Source organism: Vidua macroura, chromosome 6 (assembly GCF_024509145.1).
Source record: "Vidua macroura isolate BioBank_ID:100142 chromosome 6, ASM2450914v1, whole genome shotgun sequence".
In the NCBI taxonomy this organism is placed as follows: domain Eukaryota; kingdom Metazoa; phylum Chordata; class Aves; order Passeriformes; family Viduidae; genus Vidua; species Vidua macroura.
This window is the reverse complement of record NC_071576.1, coordinates 23,202,286-23,222,980: the sequence shown is the minus strand read 5'-3', so window position 1 is coordinate 23,222,980 and position 20,695 is coordinate 23,202,286. Positions and strand designations below refer to the sequence as shown.

Below are 20,695 nucleotides of genomic sequence, written 5' to 3'. Positions count from 1 at the left end.
ACCAGGGGCACGGCAGTGGCGGCGGCGGGACCGGCTGGAGCGGCATGGTGAGCCGGGAGCGGGCCGGGGTGGGGGCGTCCGGCTGGGATCGGTCTCTCCTTAGCTCATCGCGGCTGTGTGTCCGTGTCCTTGCAGGGGAAGCAGAAGAAGGCGCGGAAGTACGCGGTCATGAAGCGCATGATCAGCCTCCGGGATGAGCGCCTGTGAGTGTGGCTGCGGCTGGGCCCGGTCCCGCGCGGGGGCCTGGAGCGTCCTCGTGTCCCGCTCGGGAGAGGCCGGAGGAGGTCCTGGCCCAGGTCTCTCCGCCGCCGGTAGCTCTTCCTTACCGCTGTACCCCAGTAGTGTCTGTGTTTCTTTGCAGTAAAGAGAAGGATCGCGCAAAAGCCCCCGTGAAGAAGAAGGAGGACCCGAGTGCCATCAAAGAGCGGGAGGTGTAAGTGCTGCCGAGGCACTGGCGAGGGAGAGAAGGAAGGAGGGAGGGCCGGCCACGCTGCAGGCTGGAACTGAGGGTGTTTGTGAGCGATACTTTCAGAAGAAGAAGTGGTGCCCCAAACCGAAGGATTGTGCTTGGGAGGCAGTAGGAAGCCTGATGGGTCTTTCTGTTCATTACTCTTCTTTCATTCTATGCAAATTATAGGATTGGATGTGATGTTAAATGCAATTAACTTATATGAATTCTTTGTCTTCCTGGCAGCCCCCAGCATCCCTCTTGCTTGTTCTTCCAATATAATACACAGCTGGGCCCCCCTTACCACATCCTGGTTGACACTAACTTCATCAACTTCTCCATCAAGGCCAAACTGGACCTAGTGCAGTCAATGATGGACTGTCTCTATGCCAAATGTGAGTTTCTGCACCACTCACAGCTTCTTCAGACCACACAGTGCCAGTGTGCTCATAATGTGCTTTGTCAGCCTCATGCCACTGGCTGAGAATAACAGAAATGTTGCAAAAAGAATGTGTGCTCTATTCATGGAGCTGTGGTAATCCTGGCAATGTCTCTGGTTTCAGTCAAGTAACAGTTTTAAAATGCTAATCTCAGCAAAGCTAGAGTACTCATAACTTAAAAATCTAAAATTACTGTGGCAGAGTTAAACTTGGTGGCTCTACATTTTATCACCTTGCAACATTATCAGTTGACACTGTAAGTAATACATTATAGAGTTCCATGATGTTTCTGGGGCATGTGGGAAGTATGTAGGGGTCTGGGAATAAATACTGCTTTGTTTTAATGTGGGCTTTTTTTGCATTTAGGTATTCCATGTATCACAGATTGCGTAATGGGTGAAATCGAGAAGTTAGGACAGAAGTACCGTGTGGCATTAAGGTAGGTGGAGGGTATTCTTCTCTGTTTCTAGAACTTAATGCTTTAACATAAATAAAGGAAAAAAAAAAGGCTATGCCTGGTGCTCCTGCACTAGAGAGTGGTTAGGCTGTTGCAGGATCCTGAACTTGGTTGTATTTCTCTGTCTCTATAAGATCAATACAATGGTTCAAGTTTTAGAAACTAAATGCTAGGTATGATTGCACAGTATTAATCTGTATATCTTTTAATCTCCTAAGACTTTCAAAGTAATGCTTTTTCCTGTTTCTAAAAAAAATAATTATAGAATTTCTAAAAATGAATAAAGTGACCCAAGTCTTACAGAAGTTTTCATTCATACTTCCTGGATGAATAGGTACCAAGTACTGATAATCTAGAGCCAGGTTATTGTGTGATCTGTACAAAACTAGTCCAATGTAGTTCGTGTACATTACTCAGATGTAATGTTCTTTTTATTTGGGCTTGCTGTGTTGTAAAGTATATGAGTGCATACCCTCAACAGCTTTGATGTTGCCCTTCAGACAGGAGGTGAAATGTCCCTTTACGCATGGTACAAACGATCACATGCCAGAAGTTCTAGTTTTTCCCAGATAACTTACTTCCAATTATTTTGTTTGACAATGGCCTAACATCATACAGATTTTGAATCCAACAAACTAGTAATAAGAAATACTTAACCTGTAATAACTAGACAAATTGCATTCTTTTTTTTTTGCAGGTCATTTCAGTTGACCTTTGTCTACCATTTATTCTACCACTTCATCCCTTGTTTTGAGAACAGTGTTCTGTATATCACAGAAGGAAGTGTTCTTGTTCCTCCATACGGTGTTACTGTACCCTCTGGTCTGTTTGCTGTGATGCTGCTTTTTATGTCCCCACAGAATTGCCAAGGACCCTCGGTTTGAACGCTTGCCGTGTATGCACAAAGGAACCTACGCCGATGACTGCTTGGTGCAGAGGGTCACTCAGGTATTTCCCTTTCTGATATTTTCTATACTGTGCTAACATACTAAAAATTCCTGAACCCTCCTAATTACTGACTGACTTAAATTTCCCATTGAGTAACTATAAAAATCTCACCAAGGGGCATTTTCAGTTCTAGTACAACTTTATTTGATGCAAGGTATTATCTTCCCTGAGCATTCTTGTTGTATAGGACAGCATCAAGAAGCACTTAGGATGGGAAAGTTGTCAGCTTGAAAGACTGGACAGAGTTTCAGAGATTTCTTGAGTCTATTTTGATGGGCAGAAGGATGTTAGTAGTCTGCTGTGGAATTCTGTACAAGTCCTGGTAATGCCTTGCTAAGGACACTCAGCCTCCTGTTCAGTGAGCTCACTGAATAGGAATGTTTGGTCAGCCACGACTCCTTTGATTCTGAGATTCGCTGCTGTTGAATCTGACTTGCCTTCTTTTTTTTACAGCACAAATGTTATATTGTGGCCACAGTGGATAAAGAGCTCAAGCGGAGAATACGAAAAATCCCTGGAGTGCCCATAATGTATATTTCCAGGCACAGGTAAGGGCCCCCTGGCAGGAAGGAATCCTGCCCAGTGCAATCCTTGACTGACAGGGACTCTGTCACCATGTACTTCTCTACTTTATTGTCCGTAGTGCAGGCTGCAGTAAAGGGCCTGGTGTTTACACAGAAGTTGAAGTACAGCTACTGCTGGGAAGAGACTGGTCACAGACCCATTTTTATTGCAGTCTACATGTTCACTTGTCTTTACCTGACGAAGTGGTTTTCTTAAGGCTAGCGTTTCCATAGATCAGTTTTGCTTACCAGCAGCAGCAGGACTATGAGGCAAATGCATTCTACAGGTTCTTGAAGAAAAGAACCATTCTTGTTCCATATTCTATTTGGTAGCTTTGTGTACCCTCAGCTAAGAGACTGAATTTGCTTCTTAACTAAAAACCAAACCAACTCAGAGGATACTAGTGCAACACATTTGAAATTAGGAGCTTGATTGCTGTAGATATGTAAAGTTTTAACTGATTTATAATTAGAATGTGGCTCAAAAGATTTTTCTCTCAAAGCACCTTTTCTCCTTATTCACTGTGGCCACGAACTTTTGGAAAAGACTGCCAAGGGTGGTGATGGAGTCACCATCCCTGGGGGTGTTCAAGAAATAACTGTACATGGCACTTAGTGCCATGGTCTAGTTCTCACGGTGATACTCAGTCAAAGGCTGGACTCAGTGATCTTGGAGGTCTTTTCCAATCTAAGTGATTCTGTGAATTATAAGTTGAATGTCTAAACATTTATTTTCTGTGGTGATCTGCTCTTAAATACTAAATCAGATCACACAAAACTGCAGGTTTTTTTCCTTCTCAGGAGATGGTGAGTTTTTGAGATGTCTGATTGCTGAGTTTAAGGTGAAGAATAACAGCAGCCTTAAGAAGACTTTTTACTTTCAGAATTAATATTTTTCTTCCTGGGGATCTGATTTGCAGATAGAAATGCAACAATTGACTATTCAGTTTACCTGTAAGCCTCTTGCTGCATGGGTGTCACAAATGAATACTTTAGTCCACTTGAAGAATCACTGTCAAAGGTACACTAGCAAAAGCAGCTTTTAATATAAGATCGTAGCAGTGTGACTTTTAACAGAGTTTAATGGCAAGGTTTATTCTTTTACTACATGGATGAAACATACAAAGGAAAATTTACTTAAAATCACTTTAGAATGTTTTGCATGGAGACCAGAAGCGCAAAGGACAACCCTCTCGTTGAGTCATGAGGTTCAGTAAGGATTGCCTTGCTTTCCAAACCTCCTGATGGAGTCCAGGTGCAGCTGCATCCAATCTTAGTCCCAGACTTGGTCAGCAGTCTCTGTCTTTAATTAGATTTTGGAAGCACTTAATCATTGACTAATTTAACATTTATAAAGTGATTCAACAGGGATTACTACAGTTATAACAGTGACTTAATTATAGTTTCAAGAAGCAATATTGATACTACACTCAGTAAAAAGTATATCAGCCAATTCACAGGCAACAGGCATGTACACTGACACAAAGATGTATACGTAAATGTATAAAGGTACCAGTTAAAAATTCCCCTCAGCTTCAGTGAAACACGTGGGATGTCTCTGCATTTCTCAACCGGCAAGGCTTGAGTGACAATCCTCAAGTGTCTCAGCCTTGAGACCACGAGGCTTTCTGCTCAGAGAGAGGTGCTGGTGTAGCCCATGGCAGTCCAGGAAAGCTCTAAGGGCCTCACCTTAAGACCACTGCTTATAGGGTCACAAGATGATTGCTTTTAGTCATGCATAAATTTTACGTCTTGGCCACAATCCAGACTGGTAACTACTAGAGTTTCCAAAACTCTGGTAACATTGGTACCATTCCACTGAGGCCACAACTTTTACAGGATTGTCAGAGGATGGGTGACAATCTCATCCTTCACCACAGACCAGCAATGGGAGTTCCCAGTACAGTCAGTGCTGTTCTCACCTTAGCCATGCAAGGCTTCCTGGTATGCTCAAGGGATGCTTCACCACCTAACTCATTACACAAAGGCCAAGGCCTAGCAGGAATCCCTGAGATGGTAGTGCAGCCTTGAGGAGGAAGAGGGGATATAGATGCACCACCACACTGGGGAGGGGAGCATTGTGGAGCAGATTGTCTTCAGAAGTTTTCCTTCTTTCTCAGGTACAATATTGAGAGGATGCCAGATGATTATGGAGCTCCTCGATTCTAACCTGTCCAGCCAAGCCATCAATGCCAGGACTGTGAGCCAGGATAAGGGTCCTTCTGATTCTACCCTCCTCCTTCCTTCTTTTGTTGGAACTCTGCTCATAGGACTGTGGATAACACCAAACTGACTTCTTAACCTTGTTTTTCTAAGAAAAAGCTATTTGGAAGAGTCTGGTTTTATTCATCCATCCTCTGCCTTGGTCTGATTACCTACAGCTGGGAGAAGCATATGGGAAACAGAGGGCATCAGGACCATTGGAAAAAGTGATTTCAGCATTTTGAATTAAATATTGATGATGCAACTCTGACTGAGAATGAAACCACAAGAGATTTTAAAAGTTTCTTACTGCTGCACCTGGAGTATACCTGGGATAGGTATTCCTTTGGGAAGCTACCTCACACCTGTTTAGTCAAATCAGAATCTACATTCTGCAGAAAAGACATCAGATCTGCACCCATTGGTGGCTTTCTCTGGAAAAGCAGTCCAGATTTTAATTCAGAATTGATAGGCTTTTATTCAAGTGCACAGTGAATGAAGTTTATTTAAGTGTCCTCTCAGACTGCTCTTTCTGTACTTGGCTAGCTGGCAGCTCAGTCCTTCTGCTTACATTTAGAGTGGTGGAGGGCGGGGCAGGGTTGGGTCGGGACAAGTCTTTCGCTCCTGTTTGTTTGGGTCCTCTGCACCTCAAAGCCTTATCATTTCTGTTATGTATCAGGGCCAAGAAAGAAAGTGCCTAAAGGGCAAAGGTATTAATGTGGGCTGGGAGCACAGTCGTTGTGGAGGAGTAAGAACAATGGTTGCAGATCCAGAGACCTGCAGAATTTGCTGCAGGGAAGGAAGTGGTCAAGGAGGGTGGGAGAAGAAATTATTAAGCCACATTAAGAAATGTAGGGGGAAAAGTATTTCAAAGCCATAACTTGGCATTCTCATATCTCCTCCATTATTCCTTCATTTTTAGCAATATAATTTGCTCTTATGATCTCCACTGTGTGGTGCAGAGAGGGTCACCAGGAGCCTACCCTGCCCAAAATGCTAGAGGTGTAGTACAGGAGAAGACTGAAAATTTATATTCTTGGTATAATTAAGAACATTTCCAAACCTTAGCAGAGCTTTATCCTGTAGTCCCTTACACTGGTTTGGCTGCCGAGGTGGCCACAAAGGCCAACAGCATCCTTGCACTATCAGAAATAGTGTGGCCAGCAGGACTAGGGAAGCAATCCTCCCCCTGTACTTGGTGCTGGTGAGGCTGCACCTTGAGTCCTGTGTTTAGTTCCGGGTCCCTCATTACAAGACAAGACATTGAGGTGCTGGAGCGTGTCCAGAGAAGGACAATGGAGCTGGTGAAGGGCCTGGAGCACAAGTCTGATGAGAAGTAACTGAGGGAGTTGGTGTTTAGTCTGGAGAAAAGAAGGCTCAGGGGAGACCTTATCACTCTCTACAACTACCAAAAAGGAAGGTGTAGGCAGGTGGGTGTCTGTCTCTTCTCCCAGATAACAGGTGACAGGATTAGAGGAAATGGCCTCAAGTTGTGCCATAAAAGATTGTATATTGGGAAAAATTCTTCACTGAAAAGGTGGTCAAGCATTGGAGCAGGCTGCCTAGGGAAGTGGTGGAATCCCTGGGCCTGGAAGTGTTAAAGTGTGGATGTGGTGCTTAGAGACACGGTTTAGTGGTGGATTTGGCAGTGCTGTGTTAATGGTTGGATTCAATGACCTTGGAGGTCTCTTCCAACCTTAATGACTCTATAATAGCTGAACTTGGCTGTCTGTATGCTGGACAGCATGCAGTGAAGATAATTTCCTGTCTTTGGGAAATGCTCTGACATCCTGGTAACTTCCTTGCTAGCACCATATCTCTACAGATACTGCAGGAAACTTTGGGAACATATGAGACCTTCCTCTCATGCTATCTCTTTGCTTCTTGCAGGCTCACCTATTAAACATCCCTGAAATAACAGCATACTGACACATTGAAAATTTAGCCCCTTACAGGCTATCACAATTAAAGTTAATTTTCTCTACCTCTAGGCAGGAAGTAGCCAACAACTGAGAGATTTTATAGTTAGTATATAATACATATGTTTCAAAAATAATATCCTTAGTTTTGTTCTCTCAATCCAATCTGTATTTCTTTAAGCTAATTATAAAGTATTGTCATGAACACTTGAAGCCCATGTTTAATCAAGTGAGGACTGAGAAACAGTTGCAGGTTTAGATCTCTGTAACTTGCTTTTCAGAATAATTCTAGTTTTGAAAGACTTCTTTGAGTCAATAGTTAACTAGAATTATTCCAATGCAAATAACTTCACTTGAATTAACCTAAATGGAAGGACACTGGAGAAGAAAGAAGAAAGGAATGGACATTTAGGGTAGCATTTGAAAATAGTCTTTCTGGCACAGAAGAGGTCAAAGGCACAGTAGCCTGATGAATTTGGGGAACATATACTGCCAGCAGAATGCCTTTTGCAGGGACTTCATGGAAATATATGTATTTAGCATGAACAATGTGTAGGCATCAAACAAAATGTGCTCATTTACTGAAATCTTTTATTCATCTTATTCTGCCTTGTTTTAGTAAAAGGAGGAGGAATCTGGAATAGGTATAAGGCAATTGCTAAAGATGTGTTAGGAGGGTTGGAGGATGAGCAGAAGAAAGTATTGGCAGTGAGCAAACCCATCAGGAAATTTTCATTAATTGAATATAATTGGTAAGACAAAAAACTTGGCTATTAACTCGAAGAGCCTGGTCAAAAGATAAGTAAGACAGGATGGGACCACCTGAATGATCAGCTGCTTCTCCTGCAATGCCACACAACCTGTGTACCAAACACTTGGTTCAGAGGAAAATATTTACTCCATGCACACAATGGCATCCCAGTGTCTGATCCAATTTACAGTATATGAGAGGAGGAAAGATCATTGTCACAGGAAAGAGTTTGGTAAACTAGAATATTTTGATGTTCCCACAAATGCAGAACTCTGTCAGTGCAAACCAGAAGAGAAATTCCTTCCTGACTCAACCCTGGCAGTTGGTTTAAATGTGCACAGGACTTAGATATCAGATGCTTGCAGTGTTTCTTAGTAATTAGAGAATTCAGCCTCCCTGCTAACATCCTGTCTCCTGCTGTAGCCGGTTTCCATAGCTTCAGAAGACAGAGAACATACGGGAGCACCACATAAAGAAAATCTGAATATATGCAAAGACTGGTAGAAAATAATTTCTACTCCTTTCTGGAGCCACCAAAAGGTTTAAGATTACTACAGGCTTACCAGATGAAGAAATTTAAGCTGCTGATCCAAGATGTGACACTGGTTAATTGAGGGGTAACTGAAATGTGGCATAATAGTGTTTAGAAGCAGGAAGAACATGAGCTATTAAAAAAAAAAAAAAATTAACCCAAACCAACATGATGGCACCCTTTAATGTTACAGACTGAGCAGAATAAAAGAATAAAAATAACATATTCTGAATAGAAGAATCATAGGGCATAATGTGAACTTAATGGGGTTGCTTCTTTTGTAGGATTGGGTAAAGCCAGTGTATCTTGTCTGGTGGGAGTCAACTGTACTGCAACCCAGACCAGATTTGAATATTGAAGAAGCATCTGTCAAGTTATTTGGAAGTTACATTTTGGCTTCCACAGTGTAGCCTGGGAAACAATTGCCCTGAAAGTGTTTAGGTACATGTATTCCCTCACAAGAGAAGTAACAAGTCTCTTGACAATATTGAGTAAGCACAACAAACAGCAAAAATAGTAGGAGAGACCTGCCTGCAGGAAATAACTGTTAGTAAACTGATCACAAGAGAACTCACATACAGTGAATAGATCAGGAGGATAAATTAAAGGATGTTTGCAACAGGAATTCCCTATATTGGAAGGGCAGAGTTTCAAAAGCTTATTGAGTAAACTGGCCCATAGAACTCGGGTATATAAATGTTAAATACAGTATAATGAACAGTAGATGCAGGGTAAAAAAACAAATGCTATCTGAAAGTCATATTCACTGCAAGAGGAATCTAAACAGACCATCCTAAATAGAACAGGATCAATAATCACCTCTAAATGAAAAGAAGGAATACTAAAGAATAGAAAAGACAGTTCTATAAGTATCAAATTAAGATAGTTTTCTTAAAGATTTGCATCTGTTGAATTTAGTCAAATATTTTCTTGCAGATTCATGGTGTAGCTCCTCTGTGGATTTCCTGAAATTTAACAACAAATGAACATAAAGTCCAGCTTTTCCACCAGAGGGGATAAAGCTTCTCTATCTAACAATGTGATTTTCTCGATATTTCTCCTGACTGAAAAGTCTTAGGAGCTTTCCTCCACACCTGCCTTTCTCCTGGCCAGGGATCCTTGATTCAACAGGCATGAACTAGAGAGTGAACATGACAGAAATTGCTCCGGCTTTCTGTGCTTGTAGAGGAGACCGAGCAGAGACACGGCAGTGCTGGCGTCCTGCTGACCCGTAGCCGCCAGGTTTCACTGCCCAGCTGCTGGAATCCACACATAGGCGCCTCTGCCCTGCCACAGGAGTTCGGCACTTGACATAAATCACTGCTAACTGCCTACAGAACATACTTGTATGTTTAACTCCTGCTTCAGCGTGTGTAACCGAGGGCATCGACGCCGCCGCCCCGGGGACACGCGGGAGCGCCGCGCCCGCCATACACAGCCTAGCTTGCGGGGGGCCGGGCGGCACCCTACACGCAACGGAAGCCCCGGCGCCGGGCCCGCAGTGGCTCTCGTGTGTCGCCAGCCCCCGTCCCGTCTCTTGTCCCCGGCGGGGCGGGCGCGATGTGTCGCTCCGGGCTCGCCTCCGCCCTCGGTCCCGCGCTGCAGGCAGCTGCCCGCTAGGCGGCGCTGCCACCCGCCCAGCGGGGCGCGGGGCGCTCTGGCGCGGCGCTCACGGCTCGACTGCCCGACGGGGGTGGGGCCTCCCCGCGCAGGCGCCGTTGCGCCGCCCGCCGCCGCGGCCTGTGTCCGCTCCGAGCTCCGCCATGTACCCGGCCTGGGGCTTGTACGGGGCGGCCGGGCACTACCCGCCGCCCCCCACCTCCATCCCGCCCCCGCCGCTGCCCATCCCTCCCCCCAGCGTGCCGCCTCCCGCCGTTCCGCCGATGCCGCTTCCCAGCTATCCGCCGCCGGGGCCCGCGCCCCCCGCCGCCGCGCCGCCGCCCGCCGGTTCTTCGGGGTTCCTGAGCCTGCAGGAGCAGCACCTGGCCCAGCTGCAGCAGCTCCAGCAGATGCACCAGAAGCAGCTGCAGTCCGTACTCTTGGGCCCTCCGCCGCCGCCGGGCCCGCCCCCGCCGGGGCTGCCGCCGCCGCCGTTGCCCGGCTCCTTCACCGACTGGCAGCAGCAGCCACCGGTGCCACCGGTGCCGCCGCCGGTCCGCAGCTACCAGAAGCAGTACGCCCACCGTGAGCCACCGCCCCGCAAGCCGCCCCCCGCGGCTCGGGACCGCGACGGGCAGGAGCCGCCGGGCGGGCACGGCGACTGGGGCGAGCCGGTGCCCGCCGAGTCGGTGCCCATGGACATGGAGCTGTCCTCGCCGCCGCAGTCCCCGCAGCCCGGCGCCCAACCCTACCTGCCCCCCGGCCAGCCCTACCTGCCGCCGCCCCAGACCGAGCCTTACCTGCCCCCCGCCCAGCCGCCCCCAGCCCAGTCCCCGCCGCTCCAGCCCTACCTGCCCCGGGCGCAGCCCTCCCAGCCGCCCCCCTCCTTTTCCGAGCCCCCGCCCTCCTACCTGGAGCCCCCGACGGCCACCGCCTCCCAGCCCTACCTGCCGCCTCCTGCCCAGGGCTACATGGCACATCCCCAGCCCTACCTGCTCTCTTCCCAGGCCTCTCCTTCCCAGCCCGCGCAGCCCGCACTGGCCCCCTCCATCCCTCCCCCGGTCAAGCCGTCGCAGGCTCATTTCCCCCCGCCCCAGACGTCCTTGCCCCCGCCCGCCGCTGCCCAGCCGGAGGCCGCGCAAGGTGCCGCCAAGGAGGGCGGTGGCACGGAGCAGCCGGACCCCTCCACCATGACTCCCCAGGTAAGGCCGCCCAGCTGGCAGCGGTGGCGATGAGCCGCTGGCAGGTACGGGGTGTTGCAAAGGTCCCCGAGTAAGGGCAGTTAACAAACACACCGTATTTGCATAATATTGAAAGGATTTGGACGCAATCCATGTAAGTGTGGCAATGGCACAGCTCAGGGGTACCTTCTTATCCAGTGGTGTTTGTAGGGATGTAACAAATTGTCATTTCTCGAGAAAAATTGTTTAGGGAAAAATGTAAATCTTGTCTGACTTTAATTTTTTTGAGCGTGCGCTGGTCTCTGGAGAATGTATTCCAAAGTACAGCATGTGGGTACTGTACCTGCCCCTAACCCCTCTTGGCTTTGTCTGACCTGTTGTGAGATTCATCAGTCTGTTTCCTTGCTGCACATTGTGGGATGTCACTTGTCTTCAGTGAGGTCTTTATTACAGCTTTTTTTTTAAGGGGTTGAGTTGCAGTTTTCTACCTGATCAGTGTAGAATTGTGACTATTTTAATCTTATCACAGCTGCAGAAATGTTTCTGTTGAAGTACGTACTTGCCTTCTACTTAGACGCAATCCACATTTTGTGCTACACGTGTTTGATCTTCCAGTATAAAATTGCATAGGGCATTGGAGGGAAATGTTCTGAAATGCCTTGAAGTGAAAAATGTCATAGCTGTGTGATTTTTATGTGTACACTAGGCCAAAATACTGTAAAATGCTTGCATGCTTCACTTCCTAAATGAGACCAGTTCCAGTGAACTTGATGGGACCATTCATCTACATTGTCAGGGACAATCCAGGCTTAAGGTTCAGCATGCACAGCAAGGCACATGTGTTGAGGCCCTCAGCTATGTACACGGGTCAGGCAGATTCACTGAGGCTTTTGCATGGGTTTATCTGATTGGGATCTACCTGCAAGAACAAAATTGAACTGCGTACTTTGAAATTTCTTTATTTAAGTCTATTTTTTTGGTAAATTTATCTTAGGGTTCTGATTTGAAGCTAGGTTTGCAAAAATCCTACTGTGTCATATTGAAGTCACTGACACTTTAAATTTGCTGATTGCTAGGACATGCCATTTTTACATTTGTACCATATAACTAATTACTGCCTGGCAAATTAGTGCTTTCAGTTAATTTCACTTAATTTTATGAAGGTTTTGGACAGTACTAACTGATCTTTTACAGTGATAATGACAAGACTTAATTTTTTAATGACAAAACCAAAACCTCAAAAAGTCATGTGTAGAAAGTGGTGTTAATTTGGTATTGAGTCAGCTTATTGACTTCTTAAATTATTGAGCTCAGTGATAAAATATTGGTAAAATATCTCCAGAAGAGTTGCAATTAATGCTTTATTTAATGTGTGGTGTACTCATGGAAGCAGCAGAATACTGCTGAAGTTTACATTGTCTGGTTTATAAGTGTTTATACAAACAGCTTCTATCTTGAGTAGTTTGCTTGCTCTCATTCACAGTTCAGTGTTATTTAAAAAATAATATGGTATTTTCCTGATCATAACTTTGTTATAACAGATTGGTACAATTTTGGCTATCTTAGGCTGTAAAATAAAACAGGATTTGGAGTTACAAGTAGGAATAGGAAAAGCTAAGTGTAGTGATGCTTTCATGCCTTTTAGTAATCTGAAAAGCCGAGTGAAGAAACAGTGTAATTTTTCATTTGTAGTATCCTATTAAGCCATTGTTTAAACTGGCAATTGAAAGCAATTATTTCTGTTTCTCATCCCACAGTAACAGTGGCTGCAGACAAATATATCAGGGTTTTTCTCTTAACTCAGAAGATATTACACAATTTGCTATGAGTTGGTGTTTTATTATTTTCCTTTCCTAAGATACTGATCTTTGCCTTGACAGTATCGTGAGTTTAACGTAGTTTCTTCCATGGGTATAGAGTTGGATTAAATTGCTGGATTCTTGTCAAATCCAGTTAAAATAACTGTGGTATTTCCTTAATGTCCCATCTGATAGTTGGCTAATGTATGCTGCTATTTGTTTACCATGTCACAGAGTGGGTAAGATTGGAAGGGAGCACAGGGGTCATCTGGTTCAACCTCCCCACTCAAGGAGGTTCATCCCAGAGCACATGACACAGGGTTGTGTATTCCAAACAGTTCTTGAATATCTTCAGTGAGAGAGACTCCACAGTCTCTCTGGGCAATCTGTTACACTGCTCAGTCACCTGCATGGTAAAAAAGTTCTTTCTCATATTCCAGTGGAACTTCTGTGCATCAGTTTCTGCCCATTGCCCCTTTCCTTGTTCCTTGGCACCACCAAGAAGAGCCTGGATCCTTCCTCTTGGCACTCTCCCTTCAGATATCTGTGTACATTGACGAGGTCCCCTCTCAGCTGTCTCTTCTCAAGGCTGAACAGTCCCAGCTCCCTCAGCCTGTTCTTATTAGAGAGAGCTGCTCCACTCCCTTGGCATCTTCGTTGCCTTCCACTGGACTTGTTCCAGGAATTCAAGTCTCTTGTATTGAGGAGCCCAGAACTGGACACAACACTCCAGGTGTGGCCTCACTAGGGCTGAGTAGAGGGGCAGGATCACCTCCCTCAACCTGCTGGCAATGCTCTTCCTACTCCAAGGATGCATGGGTACATCTGTACCCATAAATATGCATTTATCTACATCTATTAAAACTCCCTCAGCTTTACCACGTCACCATTTAGCAGACTGCTGCGCTCTTTAAACAGCCCCTTTGTTTTGTAGAGGGTGCTAAACCATTCTTCTGCAATTTTCACCTGGAAAGGACATTTTGTCCCCCAAAATATGTATTACGTTATGGCCTAGGGTCACCTGTATTAGCTTTGGAGTAGTCTTTTGGTGTGGACTTCACCTTAACATGTTTGGTGGTATGTCCTGTGATCAGGAGCTGATAGTGCTGGTTTCAGAGTTCCTGTAAATGCAACAGGCCTAGTCTCTTGGTCAGCTAGAGATAGGAAGAAGCCTGTGTTGATGCTCGTCTTTTCCGTGGGCTTAAAGATTATAATTGCACTTGAAAAATGACAAGTTCAGTTGAATGACAAGTCATTGTGAGGAGGTAAGCACTCAATGACTGAATTCTCCATCATGAAAAATTTTCTACACTAGCACTTCTGTTTTGCTCTGACTAAGCTGTAGAAATCTACTTTTCTGCTTTTCTTATGCTTTTCAGATAGCACAGTAATAGATGTCATTGGCTCATTTGCTGAAAATAGTAAGTAATTATATTTCCATAGCTCTGGAAAGCCCATGCCATATAATGAGTTCTAGCCCTATGTCCAGTTGGTGGAATGAGGAGGAAACAAAACGGATCTGTGGAGACAACAATTTTGTGGCAGTAGAACATGTGCTTACCCATCATCCAGCACCTAGCACCATGATGGCAAATCACCTTATAGTGAATGCCTTTTGAGATGGATAATTGAATCAGGTTTTGTATAGCTGGGAAAGTATGCTCCTCCCTTGAGTTGCACTCACTTCAGCATGTTGTTGAAGGTTTCTGACAGAGTCTGTGCTGCAGTGTGAATGCATCTCTTCCACCCAAAACTATGGAACTCTTCTGAGACATATTCGTGTTAAAAAGATTCATGGCAGGAATAATTGCATGATCAATTTAAAGTCTGTGAAGCACAGTCTCTAATTTCATTGACATCATTTCCAAGTTACAGAAGTATTTTTTTAAAAAATACAGCTCCGTATTTGTGTTTCCTACCAAGAGAAAACATCATTTCTGATCTGAGCATGAGGCAGGTTTCTAGCAGAAAATTACTCTTCTTTTAAACCTGTTTAAGATGGGCAGAGTTATTCACTTTTGAGAAATCTCATCAGACAGCACTTACTGCTTTGATGTTGTCACACTTTTATTTTAAAATGCCTGCATCTTTTGGATTCTGTTATTTTTCTGACTGGGCTTTATATAGGTGTTTTTTCTTAAGTGTGCATGCTTGGATGGAAAGGAAGAAGATCAGTCACAGATTCTCAGAGGTAATGGAATTTACAGCACAATGGTTGCTGTAGGTTAGACCAAAAATTAGAGTATTTTATCATTCTATCTTTGATAGTGACTAAAAGCAGATGTTAAGAGAACAGCTTAAAAATCAAGGATGTAGCAATACTTTCCTAGGATACAGGAGCTGCCTTAGCTGTAAATTGTGTATTTATTTTCAAAATATGTAGATTTTTCTGAGCTATGTCTTGAATCCACAAAATTTTAGCCCTTGGAGAGGTGTCTAGTAGGGATTCTGGTGGCACAAGACCATGTCAGGTGAAGAGTAGCCTCCCACAGATGTCTTTCTGTTAATTTAATGCCTGATATTTCTCATATTGGAAGAGATACAGAACCATTTGTTCTTATTCAGGTCTCTTTAAGACACTACTACTTAAGTGTTGAGATACTTACCTCTAGTCTTTGTTCTTTATGTTAGTGGCAGCTTACTTTTTGAAGCTTCTGTCATCTGCCTTGAGTACTCTTAATTCAGGTGATACGTCATCTTCGCTATATACAGGTTCTGATTCTTCTTTTTACTTTCCATAGCTTTGTTCAAACATCTTCACCACAATTTCTCAGCTGCCATTTTGAGTCTCCTTGATGTCTGTGATTTCTGTTCATCCTCTTCATCTCTTCTGTACATTTCCTCCTTTTTCTCTTTACTGTAGTTCTTAGATATAAAAAGCTGTAAAACCAATAAACGCGGTACTTATAACATGTCTGTAGTAATTTTGCTTATTATTGCCTGTGCTCCAGATTTTTGTTAGTATTGTTTGCTGTAGTTATAGAATAGTAAGCTCGTTGGGGTAAAAAGTAAATGCTGTTGTGGGTTCAGTGCATCACGTAGTGGTTTCTGAATTTTGATTTGATCTTCTGACATCTATTGCAATACTGTTGCTGAAGAAGTCAGTTTTTCCTCAAAACAGTTTAAAAAACTTTTCTACAGTATGATTCGAGTGACTATCATTAATGATTTTCTGTTATTTTTCTTGTGAAACTTAGAAAATCTACATCTATTACAGGAACAGCAGCAGTACTGGTACCAGCAGCACCTGCTTAGCCTGCAGCAAAGGGCAAAAGCCCATGCTCAGGGACAGCAGCAGATGAAAAGTCCAGTAGTGAAGGATGAGCAGAGAGCAAAGTCTGAAGAAGAGAAAATGAGTGCTTCAACTCAGCAGTCTGAACCTCCACCTCTTAATGAATCCCTGCCTCCAGCATCCAAAGAAGATGAGTCTTCTCTTACATCCACTGAAACTCAGGTAGGCTTTGTAAAGTGAGGCACTCCATTTGTGTCCTAGACGAGCCAAAACCCCAGGAAAATCAACGCCATCAAATTTTGTTGTATACTTTGTAACAATTACTAAATATTATGAAGCAGTCTTAAAAAAATTTTGCTAAAGCTGCACCATTTAGAAAATACACTTCTTGTATATAAAATTACATATTCACCCACATGTGCACCAAGCAAGTCTGAGCTGACTCTCCCACACCATCCACAACGTTGTCATCTTTGTCTGTGAGAGCACCTCATGATATTGAAGTGCAAAATCAGGTAGGTACTCAGTAGCTGAGGAATGCTATGTTTAGGACACTGTTTCTTCATTTCTCTCTGGCACTTTGTGCATTCTGGCTCCCCTTCTCTCTGTGTGTTAGAGTTGGTCTGAAAGCCAAGAATTTTGCACAGAGGTTTTTTCGTCAGCATGCTCAGTAACAGTTACTGTATAATAGATGGAGGCCATGACTGATGTTTGAACAGTATGTGCTCCACTTTAACTTACAGCATGCAGGTTCCTACAAAGTGGCAGAAATAATGCACTTGGAGTTCCTTTACTACATCATGAAAAACCACTGGTTCTCATTACATTTGCTGTGAGTGAAAGATAACAGAATTTCATTAATCTCTTTCCTGTAAGTTGTTTCTTTATACATGAATAACGTAATTAATTGCCATCAGCCTAACCTTTAGATTAGACTATTCACATTAAGAAAAGATGTGTTCACATTCAGAAAAGGTAGGATAAAAATCAGCCTTCCAGAAGCTGTGGGTGGCTGGAACACTGAAATAGAGTGATACAGTAGGGAACAGTGAGAAAGTTCCTGTAAAATGCATAGTGACCAAGTGTATTTTTTTCTGACAGATGCAACTTTCCTTTGTTTATAGTATTTGCCTTTTTCTGTAGCTCAATATTGAACCTCCTGATGACCCTGAGGAGGATTTGAGATTACAGCAATTGCAAGCAGCAGCAGCTCAATGGCAGCAGCACCCCCATCAGCGGGTTGGGTTCCAGTATCAGAGAATAATGCAGAAGCACGCTCAGCTGCAGCAGATAGTACAGCAGTATCAACAGATCATGCAACAGCCTCCACACTTAGAGGTGAGACACTAAGGAGGTGGTGTTTGATACACATCCTGGGTGACCCAGCACTCATAGTCTGCTGAAAAATACATAGTTGAATAATTTGTAATGGTTGGCTCATTTGTCTAGCTATGTTTTCTGCTTGGGTAGAAGTTTATATCTATTTTCCCTACTGTCACTCAACTTCAGAATGAAAAATGCATTGACAGATGGTGATGAAGCTTCAGTAGGATGAGAAATACAAAATTTTACACTTCTTGTAAGATTTTTCAGATGTACCTAGGTGATACAGGAGCAAAGTTGAACACAGTATTGAATTTATTCAGCTTTGAATGTTTTGCCATTGGAGAAACAATTCAGAAAGGTCAGGTAAACAGATGATTGCACAGCGTAATTTGGAATCTGCTCTTTTTTACAAAAATAAATATGTACAATGATAAATCTAGATGCCAAAAACAGACAGTAAATGTAATTTAAAAGATCAGTATTTCACATTATTTTTAACTCAAGTAATCAGTTGAAACCAGTATTGTAACCTTTAAGCTTTTAAGAAGAAGTTGATTACTGTATTAGAGAATTGAGTCAACTCTTACTGGGTTGGTAGAGTTCATACATTAGGCATTTCTTTGTAGGTTGGGCTGTCTGAATGTTTTTTTGTTTTTTTTTTTAATCTCTTTGGGTAAACCTTAAAAATCTCAGGCAAAATCAAGCCTTGAATATTACGATATCCTCACATAATGAAAGACAGAACTTGAAAGAAGTTTCATTTGTGCAAATAAGATCTGGCAAAGGCTTAGAGAAAAATAATTGCAGACTGCTGAGGCAGTTCTGAGCAGGTTAATAGCAAAAACTGAAACCTTGAGAAATAGTCACATAATGTATATATGTGAAGATTGATTTGGGGTTTAGCCATTGTTAGGATGCAGTATTAATACAGTTTATACAGATTATAGGTTTCTTCAGCTGTCCTGTTGAAGTCTTCTATACATAGATATAGTACATAATCATAAAATATATAGATTTTCACAATACCTTTAGATGTCACTGTTGGTGTTTGCTTTTGTTTCGGTGTAGTTCTTCCTCAGGCTTGTGCCCATGTCATCAGAAATTGTGATACTACAGCTGATACTGAAATACATGGCTCTGAAAGTAACTGACTAAGGTATTTTGAACCTATTCTTGTCATCTCATTGCAGACAATGTCAGTGGACATGCAGCTGCAACATTTTGAGGCACAGCAAAAACAGTTCCAGCAGCTTCATAAAGATTGGGAGCGATCAATGAACCAGCAGTGGCAGCACCAGCTTCAAACCTACCCTCACAAAGACCAGCTTCAAGAGTATGAGAAACAGTGGAAAGCATGGGATGAACAGATGAAGGTTACTCAGTCACATCTACAGGAAAAAGTGACCTCACTCCAAAATCTGAAGAATCAGTATCCTGCAAATGTTTCGCTGCCACCTCCATTTATTCCATATTCCCAAACTGGTCAAGGTGGCATTCCTATTATGCCTCCAACTTTACCTTCAACTACACCTCCACTGGTCCCCCCGCCTCTCTCTTCTGTTTCTCAGTTATCCAATTCCTCTGTCCCTTCAGGATCCAGTTCTCAAAGCAGTCAAACTACTGAAACACCAAGGCCAGCTCTCCTTCCCACCCCTGGTACCTATGCATCAAAAATAGCTAGTTCAACTAGCTATTCACCTTACCATTCTCAAGTAGGTTCATCTTTTGGCTCATCTGACCATGGAAAGTCTCAAGGTCATCTTAGTAAACAAACTGTAAATATTTCATCTGAACAACAGTATGGGGAACTGAAAGGCACTTCTGCAGTATCTTCAACACACACACCTGTTGTGCAGGATAAACCAGTGAGGTCAGGTGGATTGCTTCCAGATCCTCCCAGATCAGCACGTTTTGAAGGCCCCAGAGGCCCTAGGTAAGAATGTTTTTGTTGATTTATACGTATTTCAGGCTACAAGATTTTCAGTGATTTATTAAGAAATTAAATATATTTATTTTTCTCAAATCTTTTTGAAGTCGTGTGAAGTGTGTATTTGTTCAGTGGAGGTTTTGTTTTTAATGTACGTACACCATGCTCTCTGTATTTATATTTTTAAAGCAAGGATACATAGATGTCTTTCACCTGGGCATAATCTAGAGTAGTTTGCAGGTTTTTTTTTTTTTTAATAAGGTGCTTGAGGATGCTGCCCCTTTTCATTCACAAAGACAGAATGCTCCTGCTTTGAAAATAGGAAAGCTGTTGTAAATATTTGATACGTCTTTGCTGATTTTATACCTGCTATATAATTTAATCCAAGATCTCACTTTTTGAATATTTTTCTTTAATACATGATACCAGGGTGCAAAAATGACATCTGTTCCATGTGCTCATTAGTTCAAGATGGGTTGATGTGATGTCTGCTGAATCAAAGGGCAGTGGTGTTCTGTTCAATTGTTTCTATCCTTGCATACTCTGTTAGACTTTACAGTAATGTCTTCATGGTTGTTCCTCTTCTCTTTGCTTCCAAAGTGATCAATCATGAATAATAATTTTTGAATTGCTAGCAATGTACACGAGCTTTGTATAAATGACTCATTTTCTACCTCCTGGTAGTTTTTAAAAAGTGTTTCTGTTCCTGGGGATCTGTTGGATGTACAGTTCTAAACAGACTGTTTTCATGACTTGCTAGTGCATGTCTTTTATGTGTGTTGGTTTAGAGCTCAGTGATATGCAATGATAGGCACAGGATGTCTTTCTGGGCTGTGAGCAGACATTTCTGGTTCATGTCCAGCTTCTCATCCACCAGCAACCCCAAGTCCTTGTCGGCAGGGCTGCTCTCGATCCCATCATCACCCAGCCTATATTGAGACCAGGGGCTGCCCTGACCCAGGTGCAGGACCTTGTACTTGGCCACATGAGATTCCCATGGGCCTACTCAAACTTTTCTAGGCACTTCTGGTTGGCATCCTGTCCATCAGGCATGTCACCCACACCACTCAGCTTGGTGTCCTCTGCAAACTTGCTGAAGGTGCACTCAATGCCACTGTCTATGTCATTGCTGAAGATAAAAATAGTGCTCATCCCAGTCATCTGAGAGACACTACTTGTCACTGATCTCTGTCTGGACACTGAGCCATTGTCCCCTATCCTCTAGATGTGACCATCCTGCCAGTTCCTCATCCACCAAATAGTCCCATTCATCAAATCCATCTCTCTTTAATTTAGAAAGAAGGATGTTTTAGGGGTGCATGTCAAAGGCCTTAAAAAAGTCCAGGCAGATGACATCCATAGCTCTTCTTT

At 43.5% G+C, this 20,695-nt stretch overlaps 2 protein-coding genes across 6 annotated transcripts in view; both read left to right on the top strand.

The window, feature by feature from the left end:
- Positions 1–5,270, top strand: FCF1 (FCF1 rRNA-processing protein). Its single transcript, XM_053981422.1, has 8 exons — positions 1–47; positions 136–203; positions 362–433; positions 695–843; positions 1,255–1,327; positions 2,206–2,293; positions 2,747–2,841; positions 4,977–5,270. The coding sequence occupies exons 1-8, from the start codon at positions 45–47 to the stop codon at positions 5,023–5,025; spliced, it is 597 nt and encodes a 198-aa protein (XP_053837397.1). The 5' UTR covers positions 1–44; the 3' UTR covers positions 5,026–5,270.
- Positions 5,271–9,986: 4,716 nt separating this feature from the next.
- The window catches only part of YLPM1 (YLP motif containing 1), a 35,739-nt gene continuing 25,030 nt past the window's right edge, over positions 9,987–20,695 (top strand). For all 5 annotated transcript variants that reach the window (XR_008437459.1, XM_053979504.1, XM_053979503.1 and 2 more), the window contains exons 1-4: positions 9,987–11,061; positions 16,057–16,293; positions 17,215–17,409; positions 18,588–19,330. Coding sequence is in view for 4 of the 5 variants with exons in the window: in XM_053979504.1 (XP_053835479.1) it covers positions 10,024–11,061; positions 16,057–16,293; positions 17,215–17,409; positions 18,588–19,330 (2,213 nt within the window). In the remaining variant the exon portion in view is untranslated. The remainder of the gene's footprint in view (positions 11,062–16,056; positions 16,294–17,214; positions 17,410–18,587; positions 19,331–20,695) is intronic.

Excerpts from the sequence above, each read along its gene's own strand:
- FCF1 (XM_053981422.1), top strand. Across the intron at positions 434-694 it reads GCCATCAAAGAGCGGGAGGT|CCCCCAGCATCCCTCTTGCT; the intron begins GTAAGTGCTGCC and ends TCTTCCTGGCAG. Across the intron at positions 2,294-2,746 it reads TGGTGCAGAGGGTCACTCAG|CACAAATGTTATATTGTGGC; the intron begins GTATTTCCCTTT and ends TTTTTTTTACAG.